Genomic DNA, 24,760 nt, shown 5'->3' on the forward strand with positions numbered 1-24,760 from the left:
ATAAAATATTTTCTCCTGTCCATCTGAGGTCCATTCAGCAGGACAGTTCCACGCACTCTGCCTGCCCCAGGGGCAGTGTTATGTCTTTATACTAAAAACTTTGTATACAATATTTACAATCACTTTCCAATCCCTATCACCTATGTTAGACAGTGAGCTTCTACTATAAACCAATATAAAAGTACCAACATCACAGCAGAAGATGGACGCCCAGAAGAAGAAGGAGAAAGGCTGGACATGCCCAGATTCCTCCATCTTGCCCCCTGAACCCCCATCCTAAAAACCCCAAAATCTACTTTTTTACTCCGTGATAATTTCACTATCATTCTACTTAAACTGTTGTGGCTTGCAGACCTTCATATAAGGTTGGTAATTTGCTCTATGGGTCATAATCAAACCCACAGGTGTTTTGGGCTCTGTGCCAGGGTCTCTGAGCCCCCTGACAGGGGTCCTGGCAATCCAGGACAGCCAGAGGGATGTCCTGAATTCTGACAATTTTGCTCTGCCTCTCCTTGCACAGGGGTCTAGCCTGGCAAGTATCTGTAGTTAAGAGCAGGACAAATATCTTTTGTTTCAGAAACCAAGTGCACAAGGGTCAGCCAAACAGGCAGGTTTGGGGTTGGCTGGACAGAAGAGTGTACATGCATTGGGGAGTCCTAAAAGGCTTGGGGAAAAAGGCGTTTCTCATGGCAGCTGGGAATAGCAGAGGAGGTGCCCCACAGCCTTTGGGAAAGGTGTGCTGATGAATTTGGTCCCCCACACCTTGGGAAAGGTGTGCTGATGAATTTGGTGACCAATAAGCCAGAACCTTTTTGCACTTGGGTACAGAGGGAGGTGGGAGATTTGCTTCTCGTTATCTTTGAGGTGGAGATCCTCATCACACCTGGTAATGTTGCATATTGGGCTTGAGGGATGTCCTGTTTCTCTTGGAGGACAGGCAGGTAGTTCAGAATGCACAAGGTCAGCGAGGATTCTTCCTTTCCTTCCCAGGCTTGTAAGGGGCCAGAGAATAATAGAAAGACTTGGGTTGGAAGAGACCTTAAAGATCCTCCTGTTTCACCCATCCTGCCAAGGGCAGAGACACCTTCCACTATCCCAGGTTGTTCCAAACCCTGTCCAACCTGGCCTTGGACACTTCCAGGGATGGGGCAGCCACAGCTTCTCTGGGCAACCTGTGCCAGGGCCTCACCATCCTCACAGGGAAGGATTTCTTCCTAGCATCTAATATAAACTTCTGGCTGAAAAAGCATCCTATTGCTATGTGCTCAAGCAAAGAGTTACTCTCCCTCTTTTTATAAAACAGCTCTGCACACTGTGCACACAATGCAGTTTGCACCTGGGCACTGGGGGAAGCCTGTTGCTCCTGAAAGTTTGCAGGCAGTGGAGTTAACATTTTACCTAATGCCTGGCAGAATGGGGTGATGGTGAAGGGGTTATTAATGTTCCTAGGGTGCTGTTGGGGGTGTATCCAATGCACCTAATTTTGGAAAAGATCCCCACTGCACCCAGGGCAGGGAGAATCCTCTTGCTCCCGGCCACTTTGGAGGCAGTGGAATTTCCAGTGTACGGGAGGGTGGAGGAGGCTCCCCGTTATTTCTGGAAGCTGGTGTGGAAGGCGTCCCCATCGCTGGGGGAAGAGGGATCTCCATCACCCGGCGCTCGGCGAGGGGGCTCCCCACGGCTCCGCCCGAGTGCGGCCCCGCTTCCATCCAGCGCCCCATGGACGGGGGAGCCCCTGTGGCGCTCGGAGCCGGGGCACAGCACGCTCCCCCCGGCTGCTGGAGCCTGTGAGGGTCGCGCTCCCCCGGGGGCCCCCCGCCGCCTCCATCCCCGAGGAATCCTGGGCGGAGGGCGGGCTCGGCTCCCCCTTCTCCTTCCCTCCCTCCCTGCCAGCCGGGGGTTTGCTCTGGGACGCGGCGGCAGCGCCGGGCTCGGCTCCGGGACGGCGGGCAGGGGTCAAGGGCAGCAGGCGGGGGGCGATGCCGGCGCCGGGGCAGCGCCGAGGGTCCGGCTGAGCCCCGGGCACCCCCCGAGCCCTCATGGCGGGGCGAGCGCCTCAGCGCAGCCTCCCCGCGGCAGCGGCCGCCGCGCTCCTGCTCCTGCCCGTAAGTGCCGGGGACGGGGACGGGAAAGGGACGGGGGGTGCGGGACAGGGACCGGGAGCGGGACAGGGACCGGGAGGGAGCGGGGGGACGCCCCATGGCCGCGGGAAAGCAGCGGGGCAGCCGCGGGCGCTCGGGGCTCCGTGCGGGGACCGTGCCCCGCGCCCTCGCAGGTGCGTCCCCGGCTCTGGGGCACCGCGGGCGGGCACCGCTCCCTGCCAGCTGCTGCCCGGGGATCCGTCCGTGCCCGTGGTCCTTTCCAGCTCCATCGCAGGTGCTCTCAGAGACACGCTCTGCCCGCTCACCTCTGGAGCGAGTCCCTGCGCCCTTTTAGTGCCCCCTGCCCTGTGGCACCGCCACCTTTGCTCGCCAGAGGAGGTCCCAGCACAGGGACCCCGCTGGGGTGGCAGCTCCTTGCCCCAGACGGGGTTTTCCCTCGGATTTCCTCGCTCTTGGCGGTGCCCGGTGCCCCGGCCTCTGTCCCGGCGCCTGTCATGGCACCGTGTGCTCCAGCAGCCATCGGTGGCAGGGGTGGCGATGGGCAGGGGTGGCGATGGGCAGGGCTCAGCCCACGCACCCAACCGAGCACTTGCTCCGAGTTTCTCCCGAGTGAAACCCGCTGGAAGCTTTTCCGCCTGGTCCTTCTCCATCACCAGCATCCCCCCCCCGGGAGATGCTGGGATGAGGTGGAAATCAGGTTGGCCTCTGTCGGAGCGGGCTTCAAAAGCTTTCCCGACTTGTTTGTTTTGAGCGATGGTTTTAAGTGTGGTTAAGCCAGACTTGGAAAGTAAACGTGAGAGGTTAAGCAGCTTTGAACCTGTGCAGAATTTGTAAAGGCTGTTCCCACAGCTTTAAAAAAGTGGCAGTGACCCTTCTGAGCCGCAGTGTAATTGGTCTATCTTTAACATTTCCTTAGATAAAGAAAGAAAATCTGTTCTGTTTCCCTAAGTTCTGTCTATTTTGGTTTGGTTTGGGTTTTGTTTGTTTGTGGGGTTTTGTTTGTTTATTTTGGGGGTTTGTTTGGTTTTTTTCTCCCCTCTCTAATTTAAAAAGAAAAAGAAAAGCCAGGTCAACAACAGGCTTCAGAGGCAAGCAACAATTTAATTTCATTTTATTTTTCACAGTAGCTTTCTTAGAAGTGAGAGAATACTTTCTCACCTCCGCCAGTGTCGGGTTTTTTTTATCCCCAGAAGAAGGAAGAGATCAGTGCACATGGGCTCACAGTGGCCTGGGTTTACACACTTGCTGTTTTCAACCCAAACCACTTCTTTCTGATCTTTGTTTCTTAGTCTTTTTTCTCTCCTAGTCTGTATTTTCTCTTCCTGATTTATTTTGGTGCATAAAAATATCCCAGTTTGTGTTTAGAGTGTGGGACTTGTCAGTGAGGTTATCAAAAGTATACTGAGTATTTAGCCAGATTAATCCATTCTCAGTGAATCAAGAAATGCTCTGTGTTTCCTCTGTGGATACAATCTATGGATTTTCCAGGTTTCCAGTTCTGCTGCAACTTTGCATTCGAATTATTTCTGCTAATTTTGGTAGTTGTGTCACTTGCTTTAAAAACAAAACTGTCTCAAAAGAAAGAGAGAAGATAGATTAAGGATCTAAAAGTGAAGTTTCCATAAAATGATTTAGCCCAAGAAATGTGAACTCTGAGTGTATTCTGTGTTTTTATAGAGGAGTTTGTTTGGGTGGAACATGCTGGTGTCTGACAGGGGCTCGTGTATACCTGTGTGGGAAATAACATTTTGAATCTTCAGCTCTGGTTGCTCCAGCTGTAGCAGAAGGTTTTGCTGCTCCTTTGGGGAGTGTTTTAATCCCTGAATGTTGTCAATAAATCTGGATCTCTGCTTTCCAGCTGGAGGGAACTTTGCACCAAGAAGCTTAAGAGCAGTGTTTTAAAACTGTGGCTCAAAGCCAAAGCTCTTAAATTCTTGTTTAACTTGAAAACACTCGAAAGTGGACTCAAAGTCAGTGACTTTATCCACATTCGTGGATTTGAGGAAAATAGCTACTTGTGAGAGCAGGCCCTTACCCAATTAAAGGAGTTTAAGTTTTCACAGCAGCCGAGCAATTGTGTTTTATGGGAGCTGCAGGTTTGCAACGCCCACGAGATGAGGCAACTTTGTGGTACAGAATTAGATCTGCCACATGAAAATGCTGGTGCAAATGACCTGACAGATTTCCCAGGGCTGGTCAGCAAAAGGGTGAAGACTTGAACTGAGATTTATGTTCTCTTGAAGGAGTTCGGGACGTAGGATGCACTTGAAAACACATTTAACTGAATGTGGGAAACAAAAAACAAACCATAAAATGAAGGCAAATGAGTCTTATGACATTTTTATATAAAGTCCTTGCTAAGTTCACGTAATTTGGAGAGGGGGGAATTATTCATCAAAACCAAAAGCAAAGCTTGCTGTCATTTATTTGTTCTGCTGGAGCTGTTAAAAGAGCCGGGGCAGTGTGAGTGTATCAGCCAGTGATGACAAGTTAAATAGTATTCCTGGTCTGAGGCTGCCAAAATTCGGCCCCATTGTGAATTAATGCTGCATAAACATCTCATCAGGAGAAGCCTTTCCTGGGGCAGTGCTCTGTCAGGGTTTAGTTTGTAACCATCCCATGGCAATTACTGGGTGTTGGAGGGAGGTGGCTGTGTGCTGGTGTTGGCTGGCTGTAGTTTTGCCGTAAAACATTTCAGTGATGATGCTCATCCCTGCCCTTAGCCAGCAAGAAGGCAGCTTTAGCTTTTGTGCATATAAGGCATCTGCTTACATATTATTATCCTGTCAAGAGCAGAGGAAAAGTCATGATCAAGTCCTCTAAACTCTGTGACCTTCATTTTCCAAACCAGAGCGTGGTTGTGGAGGAAAGGAGAGCTGGGATCTCTTTGCAGCCTGTGCTTTATCAGGTGCAGGATTTTAATTTCAGCCTCACAGGTTCTAACTCCACTGCTACATCAATATCTCCAGGAAAGCTCTCCAGCCTTCAGAAAAAAAATCTCAGGGAGTGACTTGTGCTCATGTGATTGAGCTCCTTCAGCATCTGAACCAGGGAGATGCTGTGCAGACTGTGCATGGAGCTGGTCCATGGTGCTCCCAGATCATTCCCAGGAATTGTGTGAGATCCAGCAGATTGCTTGGGGCAGCAGTGTGGCCAGGAGCCATTCTAAAAATTGAACAAAGTGATTCAGGACTTAGAACAGACCTTTGCACTTCTTGATTTATTGGCTTAGATGGAGAATGCTGTGCTGCCATCACTCTGAGCTCACCCCAGGGAGGGTTTTCCTCTAAGGCCAACTCTTCCTTGCTCTGAATTTGGTGATCAGCTCTCTTTGTGTCAGGGATTTCCAAGTTCCTGCTGCTGATGTGCTGATCTGAGAGATTCCCCACGAGAAAAATGGGGTAGTGGATGATACAGACTTATTAAGGATGCGTTTTCCTGTTTTCTTTTTATTTTCATTTTGCCCTATATATTAGTAAACCAAATATTTTAAAAATATTGTATTAGAACAAACATTTGCACATTTCTACGTTCTTTTAATAGTTCTGCAGATCTTATTTTTTGGGGAGAGGGGGAGGTGAGGAAATGTGGGTGGCAACAACAAGCTGCACATGCTGCTGAATCTGTTCCTTTGTAGTTTATATCACTTTCAGGTTTTGCAGCACTGCAAACCCAAAAAGGAGATTTAGGGGAAAGCTGATTTACTCTAGATTAAAAGTTTATCCAGCAGATGACTTTTTGCAGGAATTTTCTTTTCCACACCATGTCTATAAATTGCAACAGATCGTGTCCATGTCCTTATTTCTTGGATTTTTCACCACTTTTAATCCCAAATGTAGTCTGCTCTTCCTTAATGTGCAAACATTAATTATTGGATGTAAAGCTGGAGCTGTCCAGCGAGCCCCTCTCACCTCCCTGCCTCATGTGGATACTCAATGGTCTGTGTTAAAGCATTGCATAATCATTGTCTTTGTCTCCTTATCTTTCTGTTCATGACAACTAAACTCTTTGTGATGCTTTGCTCTATCAAAGTATTTCTTTATACAGAATTGCTTTCTTTTACTGCTAATAATTCTTTTAATCTTAGCAGCTTTGAAGGTAGCTGTATTTGATTTAAGTGTTGGGTAGAGTATTTTAATTTTCTTCTCTGAGAAGTTGTAGAAGTTTGGCTGCGGTCCTTGACACAAGAGAAGACAAATAGAAAGCAGATCAGTCAACAGACAGGGCTGTCCTTCAGGTCACTGTCTGCTTGAATCTCGTCAGTCACATCCAAATACATGAAAATTTCATTTCCATTTCGTGGTGCCAGCAAGGGGATGTTTGTGGGATGCTCCCTGCACTGCTCTTTGACAAGGAGCACATTCTGTGATAAGCACTGCTCAGCTCCCTGGCCCTGGGCTCATCTGTGTTGGCTCTCACAAGCAGATGTTCTGTGGAACTTCTCAAAGGCTGGTCCATCTGGCTGTGGAACGGAGAGAGAAAAGCACCTCACAGAGGTGAATTCCAGTGCTCTGTCCTGACCTCTGACTCCCAAATCCCCAGTGTTGAGAGCCAGGTGCTGGGGGTGTGCTGCTCCTTCCCCAGCTCTGGGGTGGAAAACTTGGAATCTGCCTCTCCAAACATCCCTTAAGCCTCATGTGCCTGCACAGAAACTCAGCATGTTTTCACTAAGTAAGAAAGAAAATCCACTGGATAATTCAAGAGCTGAAAAGTACTTCTTTCACGGAGCTGTAAGAAAATGAAGCTAATTAAATGAAGCCAGTTAAAGCTCTATAAACTTTTACATAATGCTGGCTGAGTTAACTGTCCACTCTGGGCTGGCTATGCCGGGAAAGTAAATAGTGAGTAATGCAGATGGAGATTAAAATACACGAGCTGTCCTCACTGCAATGCTAAACCCTTGCCCTGGTAATAGTAGCTGGAGTGCCAGAGGGCTGCAGAGGAGCTGCTGCTTCCCAGGGCTGGGGTAATCCCTGCTGCTTTCCCCAGGTCCCTCAGAGAACAGCTCAGTGCTGTTCTCTCTGCACTGCCGGGGTGTGGGAAGTGCTGTGCCCTGGCAGGGGTGGCTTTTCCAGCTCAAAGGAAGGAGGAAAGGAGGCAAAAGGGAAGGGACGGAAGTGTGCTGACAGGCCTGGACAGGTTTCCCGTGGGGCTGCCAGCCAGGCTCTGCTCGCTGAGGTATCCATTGCCTTTGAGTGGCAGGAGCAGATCCCAGGCCTGGCCAAGGCTTGGGTTTCAGGGGGCTCAGGCCTGCAGAGGCTCCTGAGCCACGCCAGGGCTGTGCTGGGCTCTGTGGCCATCACAGCTCTTCCCTTGCTTGCTTTGTGAACAAACATCCCTGCCAGGGACCAGGCTGCTCCTTCTGCTACCAACTCGCTCTTTCAAGGCAGAGAGGAATCACAGAATCACAGAATTTCTAGGTTGGAAGAGACCTTTAAGATCACTGAGTCCAACCCATGTTCTAACACCTCAACTAGATCATGGCACCAAGTGCCACATCCAGTCTTTTTCTAAACACATCGAGGGATGGTGACTCCACCACCTCCCTGGCTAGATGATTCCTGTATTTGAGAACTCTTTCTGTGAAAAACTCCCTCCTTAATTCTAGCCTGAAAGCCCAGGGTGTCCCTTGGCTGAGAGTGGTGTCTCAGAGCTCAGGAAAGCATTTTTGACCAGGTGTGCTTCCAGTCAGATGCACTGAGCATCTTTCCTCACCCTGCCTCAAAACTCAGCTGCTGGGACTTCAGCTGTTCAGTCTAGCTTGAACTTGAGACACCTTCCAAAGTGTAAGAATCCCCTACTGTATCAAAAGAAGTGTCTTCATGAGGATTTTGAAGTCTTGTCAGACTTGCAGTATTTCTTTCCTTCAGAAAGAAAAAAAACTGATTAAAAGAAAATTTTATCTTTAAATACAGTAATAATTTTAAAATGTCTTTTCATAGTATTTGGAATAATATTTCAATTATAATTATGTGAACAGAGTAAAAAATCTTAGAAACATGAATGAGAAAAACCTCAAAGCCTCTGGATTGCTATTATTCAAGATACAGTCTGTAAGCTGTTTACTGCATGGCCCATTGAAAGGCTGGGAGAATAACTGTTATCTGTGATTCTTTTCACTGTAGGGACTATAAATCATATGCAATCAAGGAATGAAAAAATAATTTGTGCTGGAAGGGGTTGCCAGAAGTGCAGTCACCATCTCAAGGCAGGGTTAATTCCAAAACCAAATCGTTCTCATCCAGTTCAGCTGTGAAAATCTGCAAAGATGGAGCTCTCACAACATCTCTGAAATGCCTTTTTACAACATCTCTGTTCTGATGCTGTCGTTGTCATGGTGCATAATTTTTTCTCTATGTTCTGTGAGATTTCCCTTCAATTTGTGAATGATGGCTGTCTTGATGCTGTGCTGTCAGCTCCTGAGAGGAATCTGATTCCCAGAGAAGAGTCTGTGATTCCCCTTCAGGTAGTGAGAGATAATTCCAGACCTGGAGTTAAATTTCAGTGTGATACTTGGTTTTCAAATCTAGCAGTGGGCTCCAGCCCAAGAATTAGCATTTCAAGGAAGGATGGAGAGAAAATTCACTGCTGATGCCCAGTACCACTTTTAAATCCCTGTCAGGATATCTTGGGTCTGAGGAACATTTTGTGGAGGATGCAGAGGTACCACAGTTGGCATTCCATGGGAAGCTGCGCAGATAATATTCAGCTGATAAAGTCTTGATCCAGATGGGTTTTTTTATCATTTTCAGGTGGCAGAGACCTGAAAAACAAAGATTAGGAGCTCAGATTTGTTGAGCTGAAGCTGGGAGAGCCAGCTGAGGGATGGCATTGGAAGTGTAGTGGCAGTGGTGACAATGGATGGGTGAATGATCCTTGCAGAGGCTCTGCATGCAGGTAAGAGTTAGATGAGGGAAGAATTGGCATTCACTTGAGTAAATATGACTTTTAAACTTGAGCTGCTCTGGATTCCCTGAGTGTTCTGTCTCCAGAGCATGATTATCTCACCCTGGAGTTTATGTTTAAAGTGATGGATTGTTCCTTGACAGTGGTTCCTTCTTCCACTGAGCACTGGGGAGCCTGAAGCAAAGGCTGCTGGAATAGGGGAAGGTGAGGTGAATCACATTGGAGCAGCTGAGAGCATTCACAGGAATGGGAATTGGTGGGAAAAAATTACTCACAGACCTAAGGAGAGGGCAGACATGAAGGCAGGAGTGCCCTGAGGGGCTTGCTCCCCTTCCAGGCTCTGAATATGATACCCACAGGTGTTGAGAATGACCAACAAAACTCTTGAAGGATGTGAAATTGAAAAGTCTTTCTATTAAACAATTTTATTTCAGAAGAGCTGCAGGTTGTGATTCAAATCCAGTTATGCTCATTTTAAACATCTCAGGTTGCTTTGGAAAGGCTTGGAGACCTGGTTGGACAAGTCCAGCCCGTGGGTGGCCTTAACCAGGTTTGGTTTGTATCTCATGATTCAGAAAATGCCTCAGCACTTTTGTGGCTTTCAGAGGATGAAGAACCTCCCCTCTAAAAGCTGTTTCAGCAGAGCATGTGGGCAGTGCTCACTGAAGGCAAATCTCCAAGTTTCAAAGACAACAGTGAAGTTCAGTGGTGGGTTCAGTGTAGCAGGTGCTCGAGGGTTTTTTTTTAAATTTATTTTTGTATAAAGACTGATTTCCTTTCATGCCTTAAAAGTGAGCATGTGTTTAGTTGCTTTATTGAACTGGGGTCCTAATTCCCATTCCATGCAGACTTTTGGTCTCTTTTTCCAGACTTCCTGGAAGAGCTGCGGAATACATCTGGCCTCTAAGATCATGGAGCAGTGTCTCCTGGAGCATTCAGTGTTCTCTAGCAAGTAGCAATGTTTCATGTGGCCACTTGGATTAACTCAGAGGGAGTTTAAAGAGCTGAAGGATGGTTTGCAAAGGAGCCTATTTTTCTTGAACTGTGCTCAGAGTCTTTCCCTTTACTGTAACCTTAGCTGGCTCAGGTTTCAGGTTGCAGGCTCCTGTGAAAACTTGTATTTAGACTTTCTGTCCCAAATGGAAATTATTTTTCTGGTGAAGCCAAGCCAAACAATTGTACACTGCCAAGTGCTGCTGCACGAGCGATTTTAAGTCACTGTGTTGAGAAAGGCCAAAAACATCTTCATGCAGAGGGCTGACCTTTGTGGTTCTCCAAAAAAACAAAGTATTTCCAACACAATGTTCCCCTGACTACTGTTCTTTGACAAGCATCTTTTTCAGATGCATCTTGTGGATGAAGTAACTCCATAGCAGTGGATATAAATCCATCCTGGCCACTGTGAGGATGACTTTCCCTCCTTTCCTGTGCTAATCTCTGGTTTTGCCCTGAAGTAGCAGCTTTCACTCTTCTGATTGTGGATATTCCTTCAGGTGATTAGTAATCAGCAAATATTCCAGCTCTCCTCATCCATGTGTTGCCATCTCTTAGTAGGAAGGAGCTGCTCAGATGGACACTGGCATTTTTTATAAGAGCATTTTAAGGAATATCCCGGGTTTTTTCCCCAAAGCATCTGTTTCCCCATACCAGTGATGTAGAACTTGTCAGATGCCCACCTGCCCTGGAAACTGTTCAAAAAGAAGATGGATTTTGTCAAGGAAGTCTGGGATTCACTTTGATTTTGCTGAGTTGAGCTTTTTCACTAATTACATTTTCATTGTGAAGTTAGATGCCTGTGTTTCACTAAAATGAGCTTCTCTGCACACAAAATAAATTTTTGCTTTTATTTGAGCCACTGTTCTGAGCATGTCCATCCCAGAAGCTGGGGTGAGAACTCAGTCTCATTGTGCAGATGGAGTGAATTTATTTGTATTGCCTAATTGAATAACTAAAAATTAAATGCAGGTTTCCCTTTTCTCTCACACTTTTTTTTTCTTTTTTTCCCTTTGTTCTGAGGTAAAGCTGCTAAGCAGCAGCTTTTCTGTGTGCTGAAGAGAGTTTTGCTGCAATTTTGATGTTGAAACGAGGTAGCATTTGCAGCCTCAGATATTTTAAAGCAACACATGAGAAAAGCTGGAGTCCTGAGAGCAGTGGAGGTTCCCAGAGATGAAGGGCAGGAAGAAGCATCCTCCTGACCTGATCCATGCCACTGCCAGAGGTTGTTTCTCAGGAGTGGAAAATGCTTGGGCTTTATAGAGAGCACAGTGGATAGTGCAGGGTGAGACTTTGTGTGGCAGAGACATGAGATGGACCCTTCTCCTGTCAGCTGTGGGCTGAGCACGTTTTGTGTTGATAACTCCACATTTTTCCATGCTGGAAGGTCACTTCATCTTGCTCAGTAAAAGAAGGAGCACAGATGATTAAATAAGATGATGATGGGCTTGTGTCTTCTGCAGCCATCATCTCTAGGAATGTTTTGACCTCTCCTTTCGTATGCAGTGTCTAAAGAAAATTTAAGAAGGATACATCTAAGTGACTCTGTCCTTACAGTCAGTGGAGGTCATTCCAATTAAAGATTTAAAATATTGCAGATGAGCTGCATCTGGAAAATTCCTGCTTCTCTTCCTGAATTCCAGAGGAATCCCTGTGTGATCAGCTCAGCTGCTGCTCTCTCTGTTTTGAAGTCTAAGCTGTTCAGTACAAATCCCACTGCTTTTCTGGGAGTGGCTTTCTGCTCTGAGATGCTGTTGTACTTCCATGGGATGGATTTCTCTGGGATCTCGGGAGTACTAGAAAATACATTTTTTTTAGAGTTTTTGCTCTGTTGCTTTGAGGCTGTGTCAAATGTCAGCACCTCTCAGCAGGCCACCAGCAGATGTTTGACAGGGAGGCCTAAAAACTGGCTTTTATTAGAGCACTGCAGTATGGCATCTGGGAATTCTTGTGTGAGGGTGGGAAAAGAAGGGAAGTGTGAGCATCTGTCCATGTGTGGCAGCACCCACTGCTCCAAATTCACCTCCCCCTGGCAAGGGGTGTTCCACTGTCATGGGTCATCCTTTTCCTCTTCAGTCCTTCCCTTCAGCTTGCATTCCTGCTGACTTCTCCCACTCTGCTGCTGTCTACTGTGAGATATTTGAATTTAGCAGATGCTCCATTTTGTCTTGTGGTGTTTGTGATGGTCCCCAGGACGAGGTGAGAGATGAGAATTTGACTCCATGATCTCAGAAGGCTAATATAATATAACATAATATAATATAATATAATATAATATAATATAATATAAATTATATATGTTATATATTATATTATATTATATAAAACATATTGTAATATATAATATTTATATTATATTATATTATATTATATTATATTATTTTATATTATATTACATTACATTATATTATATTATATTATGTTATATTATATACTAAAACTATAAAATTATATACTAAACTATAGAGAAAGGATAAAAGGATACATCAGAAGGCTTCACAAGAATGAATAATGAAAACCCATGACCTGACTCAGAGAGTCTGACACAGCTGGCCAAAATTTGCCATTAATTAAAAACAATTCACATGGAACCAATCAAATATTCACCTGTTGGTAAACAATGTCCAGGTCACATTCCAAAGCAGCAAACACAGGAGCAGCAATCAGATAATTCTTGTTTTCATTCCTCTCTGAGGCTTCTCAGCTTTCCAGGAGAAAATCCTGGGCAAAGAGGATTTTTCAGAATATATCATGGTGACAGTGTCTCTGTGATAGCCCCATGCTTGTGTGGACATTTTTGGATCCTATCCATAGCTTTGGGGGGCTGGTTTATATTCCAAAGCCATTCCTTTATATTCCTGTAGCCATTTCTTCCATGTTTGAGAGCATGTCCTGGTTTAGGACAAATTAGGGGAAAAAAACAGCGCAGAAAGCAGCAAAGGGAAAAAAGGCAGCTATCAGCTAGGGCTAAGGCAGTAGCAAGCAAGCGAAGTAGCAAGCAGAAGCAAGCAGGCCAGCCAGCCAAGCAGCCAAAAGCCAAAAGCCAAAAAGCCCAAGTACACCCAGTCCCCCTCCCTCCTCCCTCCCCGCCCCGCCGCGGCAAGACGGGCGGGGGGGGGGGGGGGGTGAAAAGAGAGAGAGAGAGAGAGAAAAAAACACAGCTGCCAGACATAATACACGATATTGGGATAAAAGCGGTCATCCCATGACACTCCACCCCTTATCCCATATCGTGAACATACAATAAAAACTTTCATTTCACTTACTCACACCTTTGACACTTATGCATTCCTCTCATCTTACTTGCTCAGACCTTTGACACTTACAGTTTCCTTCTGTCTCACATTCAGCAAACAATGACATTCATATATGAGCCTTATCCCACAATCAGGTCTCCCTGAGGTACACACCGTGTTGTTCCATCTTTCTGCATTACCCACCATGTATAACCTGGTCCTTGAGCAAAGACAATCCCACGGATGGGTTTGTCTGCACTCGAGGCAGGGTTGATCCATACTGTCTTTCCCAACAAACCTCTGACATGGGCCACTGGGGCTTTATCCCCATCTACTATATTAAGGAGCTCAGACTGAGCAGGACCCGCTCGGTTGGTGGAACCTCGAGTGTTAACTAACCAGGTAGCCTTCGCCAAATGCTGCTCCCAGTTTTTTAAAGACCCCCCACCCAACGCTTTTAAGGTGGTTTTTAACAATCCGTTATACCTTTCCACTTTCCCTGCAGCTGGTGCATGATAGGGGATATGGTACACCCACTCGATGCCATGTTCCCTAGCCCAAGTATTAATAAGATTGTTTTTAAAATGAGTTCCATTATCCGACTCAATTCTCTCAGGAGTACCGTGCCTCCAAAGGACCTGCTTTTCAAGGCCCAAGATAGTGTTACGAGCTGTGGCATGAGACACAGGGTAGGTTTCCAACCATCCCGTGGTGGCTTCTACCATGGTCAGTACATAGCGCTTGCCTTGGCGGGTTTGAGGCAGCGTGATGTAATCAATCTGCCAGGCCTCCCCATATTTGTACTTAGACCACCGCCCACCGTACCAGAGGGGCTTCACCCGTTTGGCCTGCTTAATGGCAGCACACGTCTCACAGTCACGAATAACCTGAGAGATACTGTCCATGGTTAGATCCACCCCTCGGTCTCGTGCCCATTTATAGGTGGCATCTCTACCCTGGTGGCCTGAGGCATCATGGGCCCATCGTGCCAAGAATAACTCTCCCTTATGCTCCCAGTCGAGATCTATCTTCAACTCCCCTATCTTTGCAGCCTGATGTACTTGCTGGTTGTTTCGCTGCTCTTCATTAGCTCTACTTCTGGGGACATGGGCATCTACATGCCGAACCTTCACAGGTAACTTCTCTAACCGAGTAGCGATATCTTTCCACTCTTCCGCAGCCCAAATTGGTTTTCCTCTGCGCTGCCAGTTCGCCTCTTTCCATCTCTTCAGCCATCCCCATAGAGCGTTGGCTACCATCCAAGAATCGGTATACAAATAGAGCCTTGGCCACTTCTCTCTCTCTGCAATACCTAGGGCCAGTTGAATAGCTTTGATTTCAGCAAATTGACTGGATTCACCTTCTCCTTCAGTAGCCTCCGCAACCCGTCGAGTGGGACTCCATACAGCTGCTTTCCACCTCCGTTTCATCCCTATGACGCGACAAGAACCATCGGTGAATAAAGCGTAACGTGTTTCTTCTGCTGGCAACTGATTGTATGGCGGAGCTTCCTCGACCCGAGTCACTGGCTCTTGTTCCTCATCCGCGACACTGAAGCTCTCACCTTCGGGCCAATTTGTAATTATTTCCAGGATCCCAGGGCGATTTAACTTCCCAATTCGAGCGCGCTGCGTAATGAGGGCAATCCACTTACTCCAAGTAGCATTGGTGGCATGGTGGGTAGAGGGAACCTTTCCTCTGAACATCCATCCCAGCACCGGTAGTCGGGGTGCCAGAAGAAGTTGTGCCTCTGTACCAATCACCTCCGAGGCGGCTTGGACTCCTTCATAGGCGGCCAAGATTTCTTTTTCTGTTGGGGTATAGTTATCTTCAGACCCCCTGTAGCTCCGACTCCAAAATCCCAATGGTCGGCCTCGGGTCTCGCCAGGCACCTTCTGCCAAAGGCTCCAGGACAGACCATGGCTCCCGGCCGCAGAGTAGAGCACGTTCTTCACATCTGGTCCCGTCCTAACTGGACCAAGGGCTACAGCATGAGCGATCTCCTGCTTGATTTGGACAAATGCTTGCTGCTGCTCAGGGCCCCAATGGAAGTCGTTCTTCTTGCGGGTAACCAGATAAAGGGGTCTCACAATCTGACTATACTCAGGGATGTGCATCCTCCAGAAACCTATAGCACCTAAGAAGGCTTGTGTTTCCTTCTTATCAGTTGGTGGGGACATAGCAGTGATTTTGTTAATAACATCCGCAGGAATCTGACGCCGTCCGTCTTGCCACTTCACCCCCAAGAACTGAATTTCTCGGGCAGGTCCCTTGACTTTGCTCTTCTTAATGGCAAATCCAGCTTTCAGGAGAATATGAATGATCTTCTCTCCTTTCTCGAACACTTCCATTGCCGTGTTCCCCCAAACAATGATATCATCAATATATTGCAAATGTTCTGGAGCCTCACCCTCTTCTAGTGCAGTCTGGATCAGTCCATGACAGATGGTAGGACTGTGTTTCCACCCCTGGGGCAGTCGGTTCCAGGTATACTGCACTCCCCTCCATGTAAAAGCAAACTGAGGCCTGCATTCTGTTGCCAGAGGGATGGAGAAAAACGCGTTAGCAATATCGATGGTCGCGTACCACTTTGCTGCCTTGGACTCCAGCTCGTACTGCAGTTCCAGTATGTCTGGTACAGCCGCACTCAGTGGTGGAGTCACTTCATTCAAGGCACGATAGTCCACAGTCAATCTCCATTCTCCGTCAGATTTTCGCACGGGCCAGATAGGGCTGTTAAAGGGTGAGTGGGTTTTACTGACCACCCCTTGGCTCTCCAGCTCTCGAATCATCTTGTGGATGGGGATCACGGCATCTCGATTTGTCCGGTACTGCCTGCGGTGCACTGTCGAAGTGGCAATTGGTACTCGTTGCTCCTCTACCTTCAAGAGTCCTACTGCAGATGGGCTCTCTGATAGTCCAGACAAGGTATTCAATTGTTTAATACCCTCTATCTCCACTGCAGCTATTCCAAAAGCCCACCTGAATCCCTTAGGATCTTTGTAATAGCCATTCCGGAGGAAGTCTATGCCCAAAATACACGGAGCCTCTGGACCAGTCACAATCGGATGTTCCTGCCACTCCTTCCCAGTCAAGCTCACCTCAGCTTCCAACAAAGTCAACTGTTGTGATCCCCCCGTCACTCCAGCAATGGAAACAGGTTCTGTCCCCACGTGTTCTGATGGCATTAAGGTACACTGTGATCCAGTGTCAACCAATGCTTCATAGTTTTGTGGCTCTGATGTGCCAGGCCATCTGATCCACACCTTCCAAAAAACCCGATTTTCCCGTGCCTCTTCCTGGCTAGAGGCAGGGCCCCTCTAAGCCAGATTGTCCTTCTTTCCTTGGGCGTATGCCTTAGAAGTTCCTTCAAGTGGATCGGACAGGTCATCGTCATACTCAACATCTCGGCTGCGAGCAACCGGAGCTGCCCTCTTTTTGGTGATACTTCCTCTTTTCTTCAAATCACGCACCCGTTGTGCCAAAACAGTGGTGGGTTCTCCATCCCATCTCCTCATGTCTTCTCCAGACTCACGCAGAAAGGCCCATAACTCAGCCCGTGGGGTGTACCTTCTCTCCCCATCAAAGGAGCGCCAGCGTTGGATACCAGGGCCTCTAATTTGCACAGCCGAGATTTGAATAAGGTCCTCCTTAATCTCTTCCCGGAGTTTCTTATGATTCTCCTCTATTTTGTCCTCTAGTTTTCGCAGTTGGGTTTCCACTGCTGCAATTCTGGCATGAGTTGGTCCATGCACAGCATCTGCATACGCTCGAAGCTTCTTCGCCATATCAAGCACAGTCTCATATGTATCATCCCGCTTCATTATTGCCAGGGCAGAAGCGTATTCAGGTGGCCCAAGTCGCACAAGTTTCCTCCACATTACAGGTGTGCATGGTACCAGGTCCGGATTCCTAGTTGTTATATCATCTGAGAAAATGAGCTCTGCCACTGCCATCTCTCTCAGGCGTTGGATCCCCTGTTCTATGGTCTTCCACCGTGTCTGCTGCATATAGAGATCATCGGCACATAAGTATCTTTGTGCTACACTCTCCAGGACCCGTTCCCAGAGGCTGTGAGGGCTAGCCCTGCTCATCATACCTTGATCGATGACAGTATCATGCGACAGGGATCCCAAATGCCTCGCTTCAGTACCATCCAAAATCGTAACCTCCCCTGCAGCATCCCAGAGGCGGACTAACCAACTAATTATAGATTCGTCAGGTTGTCGTCTGTAATCCTTTCTTAGGCCTCTGAGGTCCTTCAGAGAAAAGGAGTCAGTATTAGCTCCAGAATCTGTGCCCCTTGATGTGGCCTCTGATTTTGGTGAGGGTCCTTCTCCTGCATCATCATCATCATCTTCCACCTTTCGATCGGTCTTGTCTTTACACTTTCCACCTCTTGTATTAGCTGCGACAGCCATGGGTTGGGGCCTATTGTCTGATCCAGCTGCTAGCCTGGAGCCTGGGATGTTAGCTGCAGCCTGGGTCACTGGGATAGTAACTAACTTATCTCCCTGTTCCCTTTCTGCTATCTGCTGCTCCACAGTATCTAGCAGAGTACGGTAAACAAACGCCAAGGCCCAGCTCACTGCAGTAATCCTTTCCTCCTTAGTATTACCATGGCACTTCTCCCTCAAATACTTTGCCACCTCGACTGGGTTCTGAATTTGATCGGATGGAAAGTCCCAGTCTATAGGATCAGAGAATTCCTTTAAAGTCTGGCCCATATCCTCCCATTTCCCACTCCAGTCAAGATTTTTCCTGCTTTGTTTTACTCCTGAATCAGGAGTCTCTCTAACCCCTCTAGAAATCTCGGCTTTCATTTTATATACACTCCAGACAGTATAGAAAAGGCTTAATAAATTAAATGCCAGAAAGATGGTTTCTTTTAAACTCAGGGGAAATTCAACATTTCCTAATAGAGACGTCAACAATTTGGAGGAGAAGGAAGACAAAAGCTGAGAAGCCCCTTCGCCTTCTTCTCCCCAAACAAACTGAGTACACAGCCATGACAACAATCCATACATTCCTGAAACAAAGTCCAGCATTTTTATCCGACAAATCCACACACATAAGACCAGCCCAATGACTATTCTGGTTAGTGCCCCCCGCTTACAAAAGCTACTTATTAGGGACAACACAAGAGCTATTTTTGGGTAAGGAAATAACCCTAGGGACCACAAAGATATTAAAGCTTCAAAAACCCCTAGGGACCAGAAATACCGGCAAGCTTCCACCCCAAATGACATTCTGAATTACCAATATGCCCACCAAACAACCAAAACCAAAATATTATTGTTATAGGTTTGTTTTCCACTGTCTTTGGCCTCCTTCGATTCCCGGCCAACGCACCAAGAAGGATGTCCTGGTTTAGGACAAATTAGGGGAAAAAAACAGCGCAGAAAGCAGCAAAGGGAAAAAAGGCAGCTATCAGCTAGGGCTAAGGCAGTAGCAAGCAAGCGAAGTAGCAAGCAGAAGCAAGCAGGCCAGCCAGCCAAGCAGCCAAAAGCCAAAAGCCAAAAAGCCCAAGTACACCCAGTCCCCCTCCCTCCTCCCTCCCCGCCCCGCCGCGGCAAGACGGGCGGGGGGGGGGGGGGGGTGAAAAGAGAGAGAGAGAGAGAGAAAAAAACACAGCTGCCAGACATAATACACGATATTGGGATAAAAGCGGTCATCCCATGACAGAGCAGAAAACAACCTCTCCCACGCAGGTGAATTTTACGGCATTGGTGTTCATTTGGTTTTACATTTTTATATTGCTCCATAGTGGAAGTCAGTATTTCAAACCAGGACTCTCTGTTAATTCTTCCTAAAATGAAGTTTCAAATGCTCTCTAAGCTGGATGAAATAACCACAAATGCTGGTGGGAGCGGTGAGTAAGCAACTCTTGTGTGTCATAGTTTATGTCCTCTGACAGAGATAAAGATCTTTCATGAATTAATGAAGAGCAGTGACCATGTCCAAGGGAAAAGGCCCAATAAAATGCCCATTAGAGAGGCAGACAGTGACACCAGAGCAATTCATCCTTTTCCCAAAGTCCTCTCCGATGTGAATGGGAAGTTGACCAAAGGCTCTGTATATTTTTTTCGGAAGACTCAGATCTGGTCTGCTCTTAGTTGGTGTCCCTGATTTGGAAAGTAAAAGATTGATTTCCACCTCAATCTTTGGCTCAGCACATTAGTTTCATTTGTTCATAAATGTTCACAGTGGCTCAGAGGAATTAAGTTGGACATTTCTGTGCATGATTTAGGTAAATTTTCAGGACAAAAAAGAACTGATTTGGCGGGCAGAGGTTATGAAATAGCTGTTTTAAGAGAAATGCAGTTTAAGTAAAGTCGTGCATTAGTGACCCAAAGCCATTATTTCAGTACTTCAAAATATAATTTCTGTGCAGTCATGGGCCCAATTATTTATCTTTAAAATTCTACATTACTGAAATGTTTCTCTTTCTTTGTTTGTTTTGCTGTTTTTTATTATTGTGAGAGGGGTTTTTCAAAGCTGACCTAGAGTGGAGGCTGGACAGAGCTAAAGAATAAAGCAGGGATTTATTAAAAGGATCTCCTCCATGGATGCACCTTGGGCAGCACCAGAGCCCAGCCAGGGCTGCACCCAAGATGAACCAAAATGGCCCCAAAATGCACGAGCGCTCCCGGGGTCTCTCCCTTGGATCAGTTCTGCTCCATTTGCACCTTGCAGTTCATTGTCCCATTCCAGCTTTAGCCCAGGCAGTCCCACCCTGCTTGTTTTTCTCTCTCCAGCCCACGGTGTTTGTGCTCCTGGGCTGAGATTTGGATCATTTGTCCTTGGTGCCCAGCTGGAGCAGGAATTGTTTTGTCTCCCTGCTCTGTGCACAGAGCTCACCATGTCCTGATATGAAGCTCAGAACTACACACTGAAACAGTACAGAGCCTGAAAAACATAAAAACTAAAACCTGAGGCATCATTTGCGTTTGCCTGCTGTAATAAATACAATTGAAAAAAAAATTTGTGCACAGCAAGGCTGTTGACTGTGGTTAGCGGACAGAAAATGAAACCAAAAGTAACATAATCTGTGGAAGGCACTTTTCCCCCCAGCCAAATTAACCTGAGCTGACCCTAAGGCAGATGTGACATTTAACCTTTCCTATTCCTGCCCAAGCTGTGCTCAGCTTGACCTGTGTGTGTTCTTCCCCACCGTCCTGGGGAGGGCACAGCTGAACTTTGAAGTGAGGAGTGCTTTTGGCCTGGGAGGTGGCAGAGGGGTGAGGGATGGAGGGGCAGAAATGCCTCTGCTGTGTCAGCTCATGTGCCTGGGTCTGTCATGGGACGCGGCCACTGCAGAGTGTGGGTTTTGGGAGCTCCGTGCCTCGGGAGGTGGGATCTGTACCTGGCTCTATCTCCCTGACCTCACCATGGATGGAGGGTTTGCTACTGCAGGCAGGAGTTTAGAGTCTCTCTGAATGTTGGAATTTGAAATGCAGGGAACTTTCAGAACTTTGTGTCGGGATCTCTCGCTGCTCAGAGTGACCCTGAGGAAGGACAGAAAGTCTCTTTTCCCAGCCCAGCGCTTGAAGAAGAAGTCAGAGCTCTTCATTTCTCGGTCTCAAGGTTGTTTAGTGTTTCTTACGTATAAAAAATTTTCTCCTGCCCAGCCAAGGTCCATCCAGCAGGACAGTTCCAGGCACTCTGCCTGTCCCTGAGGCAGTGTTATGTCTTTATACTAAAAACTACGTGTACAATATTTACAATTACTTTCCAATACCTATCACCTATGTTAGACAGTGAGCTTCTACTATAAACCAATCTAAAAGTGCCAACATCACAGCAGAAGATGGAGGCCAAGAGGAAGAAGGAGAAAGGCTGGACACACCCAGATTCCTCCCTCTTGCCTCCCAAACCCCCATTCCAGAAACCACAAAATCTATTTTTCCACCCCGTGATAAATTCCCCATTATTCTGCCTAAACTGTTGTGGCTTGCAGACCTTCATATAAGGTTGGTAATTTGCTCCATGGGTCATAATCAAACCCACAGGTGTTCTGGGCTCTGTGCCAGGGTCTCTGAGCCCCCTGGCAGGGTCTTGGCAATCCTGGACAGCCAGAGGGATGTTCTGGGTTCCCACAACTTTGGGCCTGTAAGTTAACGTTTAGAACTAAGCACAAGGTTTGATCTGAGACTTTAGAAAAGGCTTCCAAACTTAGGTGCTAGAAGTGAAAATGCAGATTTGTAGTTTAAAGCAGAGATGTGTTAAGTATGTAAAAAATGCGTATTTTATGATTGGCTTTTTGCAAATATTACAATGAATATTATATGTGTTATATTAGAAAGTAATGCTGTATTAATTCTCTTAAGTAATGTGTTGAATGTAGTTTTAGGTTATAACAAAATGTTAAAATAGAAACTGTGCTATGTAAGAGACTTTTTAAAGAAAGGACTCTCAGCGAGATAGCAGCCACAGGACACCTGAATCTTTCAGAGAAAGAGAATTAATTGCTCTATTATCAGGAGAAATGAACTTCTTCCTGCCTCGCTTGGGCAGGATGATGTTGTCAGGATTCAGAGGAAGAAGTTGACACTGACCAGGCAGAATCCCGTGTTTAAATGGAATTTATGCATCATGTATGAGGTGTATGAATATGCAACGGGTTATTGCTTTTAAGGGTTAATCCTCTGTTAACCTGGGTCCTTTTTCAGGCTTGTGCTGCCCAGAAAAGGTACCTGGACATCCATAACTCTTTGTTTCTATTGTCTTATATTGTCCTAATTCAAATTATCCAAATTATTGTTACTCTAATTGTATTACTATTTTTATAACCATTTTATTACTATTAAACTTTTAAAATTTTAAAAACAAGTGATTGTCATTTTTCACAAGTAGAAGAAAGTTTAAGGTTTTAGAGTACAGTACTGTAAGTTTGTCTGTTATAACATGATTAATTAAAAGAAGCTTACACTGTGGTATGACTCTATAAAACAAAATATTTAAGAATTAGGTCAAAAATATAAATATCATTGTTAGTAGTGTTTTATTAGTTAATAAATCTTTAAAAGGTCTTGTAACTAGAAGTCTTGGGACTTTTTTGAGTTATATGGTGAAGATGTGAGCTGAACTCACCTTTCCTACCTATGTAAAAGAAAAGAAAAATAAATCACATTATCTGAAACAACTTAGAAGTCCCTTCTCTAGCTCATTCAAAATTCTTCACACATCCTCACACCTGGAGGAGAAAACAGCCCCTGTATGGAATTTTCTGCATGAAAAGAATGAAGTCTGGGAAAGGCTTTCTGTTTGTACTTCAACACTTCCTATTTTATAAAATAACAGCAAAGTGAGAAATCGGTGGAAAAAGGTGCTGTACAAAGAACCGTTGTTCTTTAGACACCAGCATTGCTGATGGATTCTATTGTCATGAGCATTTACCCTCCTTTTTATTAAGCTACAGAGAATTCAGTGACATAAAATGGGTTCCTCAATCACTTCACACACCTTAGAGCACTGAAATAAAATATCAACCTTCAGGGAGTAGGGTTGTTTCCCTGAGTAAAAGCTGCCTGAATTGTGTCAGAGTCATTCTGTGTAAACAGAAAAGCAAAGGCATTTTGTGTGTTACCATGGCTTTATATGCCCCCCTCAGAAAGATTTTCAGCCAGTTTCATAGATTGAAAATGGAATTTTCTGTCTTTGTTTTGTCACTCCTGAGTTTTCCTGCCATGTTTCGTTCTGCCTTTCTTAGAGGGCTTTCCAAGAGCTTCTTTTGCTCCAAGCAGGATCCCAACTTGGCTCTCTATTTTGGTGTGGGCTTCTCTCCTCTGTCTGCACTGGGTGCTTCATTTTGAGTGTGAAAATTAAGATACCCCCATTCATTTTCAACTCTATTTTCTAAATTTTACTTGGGGTTGTACTGTTACCTTGTACTGAACCTGCAGCTTTCTCAAAGTGCCCATGTTGGCATTACTGCTCTTTCTTACTGTAATTTGCTCTCAGTAGAAGATTCAGCCCTAAATGCTGAGGGTCAGAAACTTGTGTGTCTTCCATTGGCTAAAAAGAGCCACAGGACACATTACAGTGATGCCCAATTATCCTATATATTCCATGGGAACACCTTCTTCAAGTCTTCTGAGCTGCCCTTTGCCAATTGTTGTATCTCTTGAATGTGCAGGGATCTTTGGCACCCATATACCAATTAAAAGTTCACTGAAAAAACTCAACTCACGGATCATTAATGGGATGTGATTCAGCTCTGCTATTTCAGGTGTCTCCTTTCAGGTGAGACACAGCGGATCCTGAGCTTTGTTAAAGGCATTGAGCAGCTCCCACAAGGAGAGATCCAGAATAGGTGGTAAATTTGCAGTTTCCTGCATTCATCAGCTGAATTCCATGTGATTCCCTGGAGCTGAGCAAGTACAGCCACAAACCTTCTGTGTCAGGGGCTGTCTGTCCCTGAATAAATCCTGAATGGGAACTGCTCTGAGACTGTTGGGGGCTTGCTGTACTCATGAATGAGAAAATCTGTTTGTTCTGGGCTGCTGCTTTACCTGCTTGGTTCCTTTCTGTTTCTCCAGATAGTTCTCCACTGTGAATCCTCTGTGAACCTGCCCTTGTCTGTGCTGCTGGAAAAGTACTGCGAAGCTTTGTCAGCCCGCACCAACGTCACAGGTATTTATTCCTCCATCTCTTGGTTGGCTTCTTGTTACTGGAGGATCCATTTTCAAAGTGTCCTTGCTCCAGGGAACATCTTTTCCTGCTGATATAAACACACTGTCTCCAGCCTTGGTTTTCCCTTGGTGGCAATGTGCAGTGGTATGACAAGGAAGGAGAACTTGGAATTTTACACACCTGGAGTAATTCCCTTCAGGGGAACTACTGACAGCTCTTTCTCATAGCTTAATCTGTTCAATTAGCTGTACTTACTGACTGGTGTGATAGTTGAAAATTAGTGTATTTGAAATGTCTTCTCCATTTATCCAGACCAGTTTTTAGAAGCAGGGCAAAGCACTTGTCTTTTGGCTAAAATACACTAGCACAGAAATGATGCTGTAAGAGATGTGAAACTGGATCCAGCTTCGTTTCAGAAGTGGGAGAAGCACACTCAGAGCCACTCCTCTGCAGCATGACTTGTGTGCTGCAAGGAACTGTGCTTCTGGGGGACAAACTACATTTCTTCCCTTCCTCTTCACTTTCTTTCTCCCCCTGGTGAATATTCGTGGAAGGAGGAGCTTAAAATATAATGTGGGCATTATGATTCAGCCAGTTCTCCATCCCTAGAGAAATGGCAAAGGAAACGAGGCTCGGGGAATTAAAAACCTTCCTGTAAAATATGTTGGATCAGTGGTGTTTTATTCTGACTTAATCTATTCCTTAAGGACAATAGGCTGATCTAGACATCAGCCTGAAGTGTGAAAGTTGTGGTGCCTTGACTGCCTCTCAGTTTGCATATAAATGGGTGTGTTGACCTGTATTGTGAACCTGCCCCAAGCTCTGCCCCTTGCTGCCATTGTGTTCCAGGGAGCAGCTCTGCCTCGTGTAGCAGGCTTGTTTATATCA

General features: G+C 46.1%; 1 protein-coding gene across 1 annotated transcript in view; it reads left to right on the forward strand.

The window, feature by feature from the left end:
- The first annotated feature begins 1,994 nt into the window (after positions 1 to 1,994).
- Positions 1,995 to 24,760, forward strand: part of CRHR2 (corticotropin releasing hormone receptor 2) — a 157,418-nt gene continuing 134,652 nt past the window's right edge. Inside the window, exons 1-2 of the mRNA XM_054274041.1 lie at positions 1,995 to 2,105; positions 23,779 to 23,872. Of these exons, the coding sequence (XP_054130016.1) occupies positions 2,040 to 2,105; positions 23,779 to 23,872 (160 nt within the window). The 5' untranslated portion in view covers positions 1,995 to 2,039. The remainder of the gene's footprint in view (positions 2,106 to 23,778; positions 23,873 to 24,760) is intronic.

Source organism: Melozone crissalis, unplaced genomic scaffold (assembly GCF_028551555.1).
Source record: "Melozone crissalis strain CALT ecotype California unplaced genomic scaffold, PUWL_Pcris_2 ptg000016l_1, whole genome shotgun sequence".
NCBI lineage: Eukaryota > Metazoa > Chordata > Aves > Passeriformes > Passerellidae > Melozone > Melozone crissalis.